General features: G+C 33.0%; 1 protein-coding gene across 3 annotated transcripts in view; it reads left to right on the top strand.

Moving 5' to 3' along the window:
* PPP1R12A (protein phosphatase 1, regulatory subunit 12A) overlaps positions 1 to 12269 on the top strand; it is a 99937-nt gene extending 87668 nt beyond the window's left edge. For all 3 annotated transcript variants that reach the window (XM_011981399.1, XM_011981398.1, XM_011981397.1), the window contains 3 exons: positions 3956 to 4003; positions 7218 to 7268; positions 9807 to 12269. In XM_011981399.1, the coding sequence (XP_011836789.1) occupies positions 3956 to 4003; positions 7218 to 7268; positions 9807 to 9893 (186 nt within the window). In that variant the 3' untranslated portion in view covers positions 9894 to 12269. The remainder of the gene's footprint in view (positions 1 to 3955; positions 4004 to 7217; positions 7269 to 9806) is intronic.
* The last annotated feature ends 464 nt before the right edge of the window (positions 12270 to 12733 follow it).

Below are 12733 nucleotides of genomic sequence, written 5' to 3'. Positions count from 1 at the left end.
ACAAAAAAAACTTTGTAATCAAAGAAACTTGGGAAATATTACATATTTTACATGTTAGAGACTTTACAGGGTCTATTTATTTGCTAAAGGCTCTAAGGCATCCTGTAATTTTTAAGAAAACAAACGTGTTCAATTTTAACCTGGGACTTTCTAGCATAAACGTACTTCTGCAGCACAACTCTTAGAATCCCGCTGAAAGCATGGATCTAAAAACAGCATGTCCAGATCTGTGAATGGGACTACATACTCTTTTTGATCAGTCTTTACACTCATCTTTTTCTTAATTTTTAAAAATTAATTATAATAAAACAACACCAAAACAAAAACCAACAAAGTTCATTCTATTTGTTGAACTTAAACTTGTTACCAGATCCTTCTTTTAACCATTGTTGTGTTGTAAAGCAATTGTCTGAGGACAGTAGATACTGTGCTAAACTTCCAGGGGTCAGGCTAACCTCACAAGGTTGTGAAGACTCCTCAGATTCCTTCATGTTAATGGAGGTTTTTGTAAAGATAAACAGAAAAGTAAAACAGAACAAGAATACGTTTCATAGTGAGATGTCATAAAAACTTACAGTGTCATACACATTAAAACTACTGACTTATATTTAGGCTTCATGGTAAGCTGTAATGTTTAGCAGAAAAGTTAACTAAGTAAAAATATCTAAACTGATGTTGGTGTTTTTTAATCAGTGAACTTGTCATCATCCTTCAGGTTGCATTAGTATCTTAGTGAGCCTGTATACATAAAAATATAATGAGCTCTCTGAGCATAGCTTCAGCTCTAGGGATTTCATTACAATGTTAGTTCTAAGTAAAGATGTCCGCTGCAACCGGGCGCGGTGACTCATGCCTGTAATTCCAGCACTTTGGGAGTCCAAGGCAGGTGGATCGCCTGAGGTCAGGAGTTCGAGACCAGTCTGGCCAGCATAGTGAAACCTCATCTCTACTAAAAGTACAAAAAAAGTAGCTGACTGTGGTGGTGGGCGCCTGTAGTCCCAGCTACTTGGGAGCTGAAGCAGGAGAATTGCTTGAGCCCGGGAGGTGGAGGTTGCAGTGAGCCAAGATCGTGCCACTGCACTCCAGCCTGGGTGACAGAGTGAGATTCCATCTCAAATAAATAAATAAATAAATTTATTAAATAAATGCACTGCTTCCTACTATAGTGTTCTGTCATGGTGACTCAGCTCATCCGTGTCTCCACTACTTAATGCCTTCTCTATGTTCTGCTTTGCTGCCTACTTCATTGTCATGTAATTATTCTGTATCTCTCTCAGTCAAACCCTGCAAGAGAGGGGAATTGATAGAATTAGCCACTTACTACCCAGTATGGAGTAGCCTGTTTTGTTAGTGACCATTTCATAGGTCAATGGACAGAAAGTTGCCTGTGGATCGGGTACCAATTTCTGCTACCTGGCAAGAGAAGCAGGATTAAAAAGTATGACAGCTTCTGCCTTGGCAGGTACTCTGAGTATCATGTCCAGTATACTGAGTTAATAATGAGCAGTATAATTCATAAAAGCAAAACTGATAAGCATTAAAGTAAACTTTTGGGGTTCAACTTTCAGGCATTTATCCTGAATCTACTGTGAACTTTTCCACCTTTTTTTTGTTTGTTTGTTTTTTGGCATTGATTGACTTCGTAACTTTTCACAAATATACAAATATTTGCATCAGATATTTGCCACAAATAGCAGTGGCAGTTTTGATAGTTGCATGAAATTAATCTTGAAGTTTAGGTCTATTTGATAGTATTTAGCCAAGAGACTCTGGAATCCTTGACTCTTGCCCTAGCTCAGGTACTCTCCTTCCCGTATCATCTCCAAGGAAGGGAAAAAATATGCCAGCCTACCAGAACCAGTCTGCTGAATACCACTTTGCCAAATGACCAGTTCACCAGATTTACTCATTGTGATTTTAACAGCTTTAACTGGAATGTTTAACAAGAAAGTTAACTAAGTAAAAATACTATCTAAACTGATGTTGATGTTTTCTAATCAATGAAATTGGCAAACCACATATAATTGCTAAAATGTTCCCATATGAAAAAACCTCCAATGAAATGCTATTTTTCCATGTTTTGTTAATTTACGTGTGACGTTATTATTTTGGCTATTTGATTTTTTTCAGGTGCTTTTGAATATTATTTAAAAATTTTTCGGTTTTGTAAAGAGTTTCTATGATTTATTTTTAAATCCTCAAGTGGCGTTATCAGCCTTTGTTTTATATTTCTAGCAATTAAATGTTTAAATTCAGAACCAAAAATAAATGAGAATTAACTGAACAGTCTCATTCATATTTAAATTATTATTTTTTTTTAATGGATACAGCGTCTCGCTTTGTCACTCAAGCTGGAGTGCAGTGGCACAATCAGGGCTCTCTGCAGCCTCAATATCCCTGGCTCAAGCAATCATCCCACCTTATCCTCCCAGGTATTTGGGACTACAGGCAATGCCACCACATCTGTTTAATTTTTCAATTTTTATTTATTTATTTATTTTTTATTTTTTTTGTGGAAACAGGGTTTCACTGTGTTGCCCTGGCTGGTCTTGAACTCCTGGGCTCAAGTGATCCGCCCACCTCAGCTTCACAAAGTGTTAGAATTACAGGTGTGAGCCACTATACCCAGCCTCATATTTGAAATTCTGAACTGAATTTCTTACAAGAAGCAATTGGAATATTGACTTTCATGTTTGCAGAAAGAGTAAGCACAAAAGCTTGAAGCCATTTAAAATAACAGAAAAAGTAAGAAAACCTGGCCATGACTAGTTCTTTAAATGTTACACACCATAACCATTAAAATTGTGAAAGAGGAATCAAAAAGTGACTTGGTTACAAGTCCTAGAGATACTAAAACATGAATACTGAAAGGGTTGGCATAAAAGAAAATTATGTAAAGAAATATTTTTTAAATTACCACATTGAACAGTGAAATTGTGTTTAATCAATATGTTTTTAAAGCATATTTTATGGTTAGCACTCATAAAGCATTCTTGTTAAAGTGGTCAAAAATCATTTTTGGTAAATTAGTAAAATAGGTTATTCAGCAAGCTGGCTTTTGAGGAATTCATTTTCAGCAAATTGACCAGGAATTCCAAGGGAGATGTTTGTATAGATATCAATGTAAATAAGATCTAAGATGCCACTTTTTGTTGTTGTTGTTGTTGTTGTTGTTGTTAAACTGGGCCTGTGGTCAATGTCCAGAGCTCTCTAATCTCTAGTACAGGATACAACATGTGGCTAAAACCCAAGGTGCTTTTCCGTCCCTTAAAGCCAAGCTTAAATATCAGGATTTTACCAACTTTGAGCTGGTCACATAGTACAGGAAGTGGAAAAAATGAAAGGCCTGAGCTCACCAGCAGAAGAAAGCTGTACAGCTAGAATTTCTTGTGAGTGAAAGTGGATATGAACCAATTGTGGAGCATGGATGATTGGAAAAGAAACCTCTAGAATGTGAGCCAAGACCAAGATAGCTGTGGGAGAAGATAAAAAGGCCAGTTTTCTGGTCTGGCTGCATGGATACAGAGTCACTCAACCTGGTAATGAATATATTTCAATCAAGGTCCTGGAATCTGACCATTGTGATTAGCCACTCCTGATGGTGTAGGAAAAGAAAGAATTTCGGCTTCAGAAGGAAAGCTACAGTTTTTTTGTTTTTGTTTTTCTTCCACAGTACTCACTCACTCACCCTCACGCCCAACTAAACTATGAAAGTTCCTGGGGAAAAGTGATAGAGAACATAAAATGAGAGGTCTGGTTACCATTCTATTTCTAAACATTCGTTTCACTCTTTATTATTTTAATACAAATCCTGTTTTCTCTTTGCTTTACTCATGAACCTGTGTTTTACTCCACTTGAATATTGTGATTTAATACCCATTAAAAGAGAATTACTGTGGTCGCCCCTCAATCTTTTTTGCACTTACCTCTTTCATAATTTCTTACTTCGTTGCAGAGACAAGAAAGATTTGCTGATAGGTCACTGTTGGAAATGGAAAAAAGGGTAAGTGTCCCGCTTATTAAATAATTATTTTTTTTCTTGTTTTAGGTAAACAATGGTAGGTTTTTTGTTTTTGCTTTGTTATTATGGATGACAGTTTTAATTAGTTTAAATTAATATTTATTGAGTTAATGTATTTTACAGCAACTTAGCTTCTTTATAGAATTCTATAGGGTCTCTCTAGGTATGAAATGACCTTGTTAAATAAAATTTAATTTACCACATAATTATTTTAATGAATTAAAAAAAACTATCTTGCCTTGATTCTGAAATGTACTATACACATTTTGATAGTGAATTTGATATTCTTGAAATGCTGTTTATCTCTTATGGTATGTACCTAAAATGTTTTAATCATAAATACATTTATTTTAATTATTTATAAACCTAAAATACTTCTATTCTTGAAATAAAGTTTTTAAATCTGGAACATCAAATTTTCAAATTCTTTTTAAGGTAAATTTAATAATTTTTTTAAATTTTGAGTTGAAATATTTAACTTAGGATATTTTAAACAAAAAAATTGATTACAAGAAAATCCTTATGCCACTTGATGTCTTTCTGCAATTTTTTATTGACTGTAATACATTCACTTGTATTTCTCTTCAGTTATTGTTGCTCAAAGGTCTAGGAGTAGTCATAGGAATAACTTTACAAGTTTAGCCTGATCAGTTGAGAATGTATAAATGATCCAAAAGTTAAAGTGCCCAAAGATTGTTTGTAGTGTAGCTGAGCAGTAGCTAGACTTGGTAGGGTTTCGACCACAGAAGAAATGGCAGGCTGGTAGCTATGATCAAAGAGTAAATTCTCAGGAGCTATTGATATAAAAACATTTTTCTTCCATTCTGTTTTAAAAATAACCAATTTGCCTTTTTCACCCAAAAAAAAGAGAAATGGTTAAAAAAAATAAAGAATATAAAAATAGTCTTTTAATGTCTGTGTCATTTGCTAGTTGTACCTTGCAGTAGCTACCATTTTATTATGATTTCTGCAAGTTTTAAAAATTAGTGTTCTGAGCCATGTTTTCAAAATGGACATAACTAATAATTGCTAAAATAGTGTTTTAATAAATTTAATATTGATTATTATTTCCTGTTAGAATATTTAACTGTTACTGAATTTTATCTCCAGGATAAGCAGAAATAATAAAATCAGTTCTTTGTTATACTAACGGTTGAGATGAAAGGCATAGTAACAAACTGTACTTAAAGTAATACTTATTTTTCAAATACAATCACAATTTCAAATATTTAATTTTTCTTATGAAAGTAATATGTTTATTGCAGAAACTTTAGCAAAAGAAGAAAATATTAAATTATCCGTAATCTGTCATGCAGAGATAGCTGATATTTTGATACTTTTTTTTTTTTCTAACATACACATGATGCAGACACATTCATATTCTGACAGGCTCACCTGACCTCCTTTTTCTGCTTGTCAAATGCAGATAAATTACAAAGTAGCTAATCCACTCTCTATAATCATGGTATTAATAGTAAACTGCTAACATTTATTCCGCATTCCCTATATCGAGCAGGCACAAAATTGAACAGTTTACATGCATTTTCTCTCAACCATATTTTTTTTTCCTTGTGGTTTTGTTTGTTTGTTTTTTAAAGAGATAGGATATTGTTCTGTCACCCAGGCTGGAGTACAGTGGTACAATCACGACTCACTGCATCCTCCAATTCCTGGGTTCAAGCAATCCTCCCACATCAGCTTCCAGAATAGCTGGCACTACAGGTGCCTGTCTCCACACCCAGCTATTTTTTTAATTTCTTTTTGGAGACAAGGTCTCACTTTTTTGCCCAGGCTGGTCTTGAACTCGTGACTTTATGCTATCCTTCCACCTAGGCCTCCCAAAGTGCTGGGATTACAGGCTTGAGCCATTGTGCCTGGCCAATTATATTTTTTAATATTAATACATTTGTCAAATATAAGAAATTTCGTACCATTTACAGTTGTCAATTTCATTGAGCTAATAGAATCAGGCAGTCGGGTGTAGTTTTCTTGTCTTACTTTACCACTAAGTTAAAATCTTGAAGACACCTAATAAAATTGAGGCTCATAGGGAGATTAATCCTCTCAGAAGAAATATTCTATTTCTGATATTTTTCAAAGTGGTAAAGATCAAATATGACACTTTATGTGCTAGTATTTTGAGAAGTGTGATGATTTCTATGAATTTGTCATGACTGTATTATTTACTAGAAGAAAGATCTATGTATTGAAAATAATGTTTTTGTCTATATAATGTTTAGGCATGCTGGTGTTAGAATAGCATGGTACTTAAAAGATCATGAGTAGGATTCTATCTACTTTTAAAATCCCATACCCTAAAAACATTAACATTTACAGTAAATGTACTGCTTGACTAAATATCAGCATTTGTTATTAATCTGGGAAAGAATGTCTTGGAAATAGTTTCAGTGTGATTAAACTAAATTTAAATGGTTTGTATCTGAAAGGTGACCGGCAAGAGTCAGTATCTTCTGGGCGGTATGACCTAACCAGTTTTACAGCTCATCAATTACTGCTGCTTGCTTTTTGCATAACACCCCAGAATGCTTATCATTTAAGGGAGAATAAAACAGTACACTGCAGTAATGTGTTGTGTGTTGGCTTTGCCTGTCACTCTTTGAAAGAAGTTTAAAATAAATGCTGCAGTTGCTTCTCTATTAGATTCACCGCATTAATGCTACACATAATGTCAACCTAAATATAAAGCTATAAAGTCAGTTGGATAAATAATAGCTAGTACACATTGTGGGTGGTGGAAACGAGCTTTTCTTACATTCCTCTGAAATTGCAAAATACACATATTTTAGGCATGTTTGCTTCTTGCTTTTCTGCTTCTATCACTGTAATATGATTGCATCTTTGTGTGAGTTTTGTTTTTCTTTTATGTACAGTCTTCAGTCTTGAGTATTGATTCACTCTAAGTTTTACATGAACTAAAAAAGTAGTTTGAACATGTTATATAGCATCCTCCCAGAAAGTCAAAGCTTTGAATTAAGAGCTTGCACTAAGGAAAAAGATCTTCATATTTATTTTTCTCAAATTTTGGAAAGCTCTTTACATATCACTGGCATCACATCTTTTCTACACTGCTCCTGATTGGACCTTTAATTCTGAAGTATCACTATTTCACAGTATAGAAGAAGACTTAAGAATATAATAATTATATAACTAACATTGGTACCTTAAATTGATCTAGGAACGAAGAGCTCTAGAAAGAAGAATATCTGAAATGGAAGAAGAGCTCAAAGTAAGTAAACTATGTTATTTATGAGAGATAGTGCTGTTTATGTATTAATGTTTAAAATACTATTAAAGATAGGGTTTACATTAATTGTTCTCAAAGCTGATTACCCAATTTGTGAACTGTCTATATCTGGTGCTTCTCTTTCTTCCTGAATCCAGGCTCTAGTGAGCAAGAAGAGAGTCTAAAACCCAAATCTTAACACCTGTGAAAAAAGAAGAAAAATAAAATAAAAAATAAAACCCAAATTATTTTGATAATCAATTTGTGTCACACTTTTGCTGTTCACGTATAGAAAAACTTAATAATAATAATAATAGGATATAGGGTGTATTATTTATTCATGTTTCTGTATACTTTTATGTTTCTTGGTGAGTAAGTAGTGGAGGGGGATACTATAAAATGTTCTCCTTTGAAAGTAAAGGACATTAGGGGAGTGAACAGTCAGAGCTGTATTTTGTCAAACTCCATATTTCTGTAGAAATAATTATGTTTTGAATGTCTTCACAAGAAAAGTAGCATAGTTAATTGATTACCTCTTACCATATTGTCTTTCATAAAATATCTTTATCACATTGTGAATTAATGAACCAATGCATAGTATATTATACCCACAGAAGTAGTAGTTCAGGATTTAGATGTTTCAGTATTAAATTGTTTGGTTTATTATTAGACCATTATTATTCAATGGCTTTGAAGATTGGAGACAAATCTTTTGTATTTTGTTTGCTTATGTATTATTTAGTTTGAAATAGAATTTTAGGAATACATTGTTTACCTTTCTGAATCTCTTATTCTTTTAAGACGTATTATTTTTAAAAAATTATTACCTGTGATTATATTCTTACTATACGCTTTTCCATTTTCTTATTTTTTATTCCTATTTCTTTATGTTCTGATTCCTGCAGAACCTGCACCAAATAAAGCAAATTCAATCTCTGAGAGAGTTAAATGAGCGACTGCTGACTGAGAATAGGGCCTTGACAAGAGTGGTAGCCAAGCGCTCAGGGTTCTATAGGCAACTGCAGTCTGTGAACCTATAATTTTTAGTTTCATCATTTCTTCTTGGTAGAGCCAGGCAGGTGTTTTTATATTAGTAGGCGTGTTTTGTAAGAGCTCACTTTTACAAATTAATGCCATTGTGTCTGGAGCATATCATATAACTAATTATGCATGGCTGCTTAGAATGTTACAAATTGTCACTAATTATATATTGCAGTTGATGAACTACACTAAAATTAGGGATGATTTTGGAATTTAAGTTGAAGACTTATTTGTACTTTTGTAAAGCTTTTGCACATTTTTTAGCTGTACAGATATTTTAGGACTTAAAATATGTTATTTACAGTTCTTTACTAGAGAGAAAACATAAACAGTATATAACATTTTACATATAATATATTTTGAAGCTGAAGATTAAGCATGCATTATCTGTTTTTCAAAATAATGTCATTTGATGTCAGAGCCACATTAGTTTATAGTCATTCAGTTTTCTATTATAAATATTCAAATGAATAAACTCAAGATTACTATATTTTATATCTAAAGATTCTGAACACAGATAAGACTGCGTTAGTTCCACATAAAATTAAATCTTCCTAAAGATTTTGCTTAAGGTAGTTTTGCAAATAGAAGTTCTACTTTTATCTAGTTAGATAATCTAATACATTTTGAAAACTAAGGAAAGAGAACTATTTTGGAAAGTATGGTTTAAGGACCAAAAATATGAGCTATTTCATTTCTTAGTGAAACTGGCAAAGAACATACAATTTTAATTGTCCGTAGTAGACTATTCAGTTAACTTGTAATATTTTCATTCCCTTCATCAGTTTGTCTGTAAAACAGCAGAAAATTGAGATGCATTGTTTGAAGATATGAGGCTATTTGCTTCAAAATTGGTTATTGTTGTAATGGTTGGATCATAGATACAGACTTACTACTTTAGCTTACACATGATATACTATTCTAATAATAGTAATTACTTGTTACCATTTAATAAGCATCTGTTCGGGATTGGACATTATATTAGGCATCTTAAACTGAGGTACAATAGGTGAATCCTTTAAGGAATTTTAATAATTTAGAACAAGTCTAACTTCTTCAATATTTTCCTAGGTAGTTTGGCTTTCTTGTGGAACAATGTTAAGTATTATGATTTTAGGTCTGACATACATAAAGCAAAAGTCTTTGGTTTGGGTGCTGACAGGAACCTCTTTTAAGAGCCTATCCTAACAAAAACGGGCTTCATTGTCTTGGCTGCTCGAATGTGGTGTGCTTGTGAGTCATAAAATCAAGTGATTTAGTAAATTGCAATGGAAAATTTGGAGAGAATAAACCTTTCATTCCAGCATTTATGAAACTAATTAGCTTTACAAATCCAGGTGTGTTTTTTTTTTTCCTTCTTCCTGATACATGTTTTAGATACTAGAAATATATATAACTGACAAAGCTTGATCATGTGTTTTGTGGTGAAAATATAACATTTATTAAAAATAATGTTTTATCTATTTATTGAAGGTAAATCTTCAATTTTTCTCTTTACAGATGTTACCAGACCTAAAAGCAGACAACCAGAGGCTAAAGGATGAAAATGGGGCCTTGATCAGAGTTATAAGCAAACTTTCCAAATAAAAAAAGAAAAAAAAAAGCAGCAAGTAATGGAATTGCACATATTAGTAACCCAGTGGACCATAATTGGCAGTCACTGGAAGCCTGGGAAGAATCCTTGGAGACTGTCATTTTCGGATATCCTGCCAAATGCCCTCTTATCTAGAATTTTTATTTCATTTTGTTTAATTTTCTGGGGTGTTTTTGTTGTTGTTGGTTGTTTTTTTGTTTTTTGTTTTTTTTTTTTTTAATCAAGACCATTGTTTCATGTTAATGCAGCTGCTGAGAAGAATTTTTTTTAATGACTGAGAAAACTTGTTTACAGCTCCAGCATATAAGGAAAGTGTTCAAGGCCAGATATGCCTCAGATATTTAACCAGTAAGCCTTAGTTGTACATAAATACTTTTGTGTCAACAAAAACCTTCAGCTCTCACAGAAGACAGTTACTCAACATTTTTTGATGTGCCACAGTTTCCAGTTTTTCGATATTTAAATTTTTTTGGCTTTTCATCTAAGTTTGGGTTTGTATTTTTTCCTTCTAAACTCTTCATGTGGCAGAGTCTTCTATGTTTTCACAGCTTTTTCATTTACAGATAAGAACACTTGCTCTTCTGTGATTATTGTCATGTATTAGGCTAATGCTGTGTTGTCTCCCACCTGGAACTGAATTGCTTGGTGGAACATATGCTTTCACTGTTTGTGCAATATGCATTTATTTCTTACATGAATGCTTTAAAGTCATTTGAGATTAGATCTTTTAATTCCTATTTTCTGCTTCATTGGTCACTTTTTTGTTTTTATTGTAGTATAAGATGTTAGATTCTGTAATCTTCACATTCATTTTAGCAGGTACTGAGTGATGCTGTATATACAAATAAGTGTATTGTTTTGATTTTTAGACCACCACATGGCATGCTTGACTATTTCTTATTTCAAATGTCTGCTAATGCAGAGTAGGCTACTCCATGATAGTGTTAAAAAACAAAATTTGCTAACAATGTGATATAAAGACTTTAAAAGTTACACATTATGTGGAGCCCTATCTTTACAAAAGTTTCCTACTATAAAATGCTTTTATTTTCAGTTTTCATTTGATAGTACTCAACCATAATTAAACTTGCATAAGATAATTGCTTTACATTTCACATACCTATATTTATCTGAGTGCTGTCTAAAACTGTTGTGCTAGCCAAAGTAATGCTATGAAATCATTTGCAGAATTAACCCGTGAGTTAATGTTAAATGCACTGTTATTGCCATGTGAAGAGGCATCGACTTTGATACCACCATCATGTTCAGACCATTTTATACATTTCAGTGGCCTTTTTTTTAAGGAAAAAAAAAGCGCAAAACCAAGTACATAGTGAAGATGGCTTTTATTTGGACAAATAGCTTTTATATTTTCATTAAACCATGCAAAAAATACTACATCTTTCTGGCACATAACTGTCTCCTTAACCACTGAACAGTTCAGCCATTTGAATAAATTGTACATTGTAAAGCTTATAGTAGCTGATTGTATTATTGATTGTATTGTATACTATATTAAATGTGAATTTGTACCCCTTCATTTTAAAAGGTCATTGTGTTCTACTGCCTATTTTAGATTACTTTGGGGTTGGGGAAGGGTGTTTTGGTAAGCAGGATTTTAAGTCCTCTCTCTCTTGATTGGTTTTATGAAGATATAAGGTTATGCTCTTACTACCAAGCTCAGGATTCTTGATTTTAAAGGTACAAGGATAGTTGTGGGAGTTTTATTTTTGGTTATATTTGAACTGTATGAATGGTGGGTCTGAATATTGAGAATTTCCATGGTCTTATGTGGAGGTAAAATATACAGATAACTGATCAGTTTGAGTGACCGCAACATGTTCTGGTTGCACAACAGTTAGGCATGCTATGGTTTATATTTGTGAAGTTTGGATGCCTGTGAAGAATGATTAAATACATGTTTCTAATATTTTAGTGTTTTGTATTTAGGTTATTTATTCTTTGTATCTAAAACTGAACAGCTACTGTGCTATATTGATTTTATTGGTAGTATTGAGCAGACCTTGTTTCTGCATGAAACTAGTTGCAAAACCCACTATTTTGGAAATAAAAATGTATTTTGACATATACAAATAAAATGAATAAAACTATTTTAAATGTGTGAACTTTTAATGAAGACATTTTAAATTTTGTTCTGAGATATTTAAATTCTGCATGGGTATTTTTTCACTGGTTGCTTTACTTGGATACCAATTTGAATAATTTCTGAAATTGTAATATTGTGATAATTTGCACAGCGTTGTACATGCACATCTGTAAATGCAATCTTAATTGCCATATTTATGCAATCTGTGTACCAATTTGGACAAATGTTTATATATTTTACATAAAGCTGTCTGTATGCAGAATCTGAGAACTAGTTTTTTTATGATAATAAGTGGGTAAAAATAATAACAGTGAGTTTCAGGGTAGTTGCTTTGTAGCAGATTTCGCTTCCATAAACATTCTGTTTTTTTTAAAAATAAACCTGTGCTTTTTCTTATCTGCAAACATAGGCTTAGTGATACATACAAAGGTAATATTCCATTGAAACATACAATTTACTTTAATATTAGATCATTTTCCAGTTTAGATTTGTCCAAGGTTCAACCTGCTAACCCTTCTATAACTAAGAGGCACTTTTAGCCAGGTGTGGATGGGAGGCCCAGGTGGGAGGATTACCTGAGGACAGGAGTTTGAGACCACCCTGGCCAACAGGACGAAACCCCATTTCTACTAAAAATAAAAAATTAGCCAGGTATGATGGCACGTGCCTGTAATCCCAACTGCTCAGGAGGCTGAGAGGAGAATTGCTTGAACCAGGCAATTCACT

Source organism: Mandrillus leucophaeus, unplaced genomic scaffold, assembly GCF_000951045.1.
Source record: "Mandrillus leucophaeus isolate KB7577 unplaced genomic scaffold, Mleu.le_1.0 Scaffold225, whole genome shotgun sequence".
Classification (NCBI taxonomy): Eukaryota; Metazoa; Chordata; class Mammalia; order Primates; family Cercopithecidae; genus Mandrillus; species Mandrillus leucophaeus.
The sequence above is the reverse complement of the archived record's forward strand: the minus strand, read 5'-3'. Positions and strand labels throughout refer to the sequence as shown.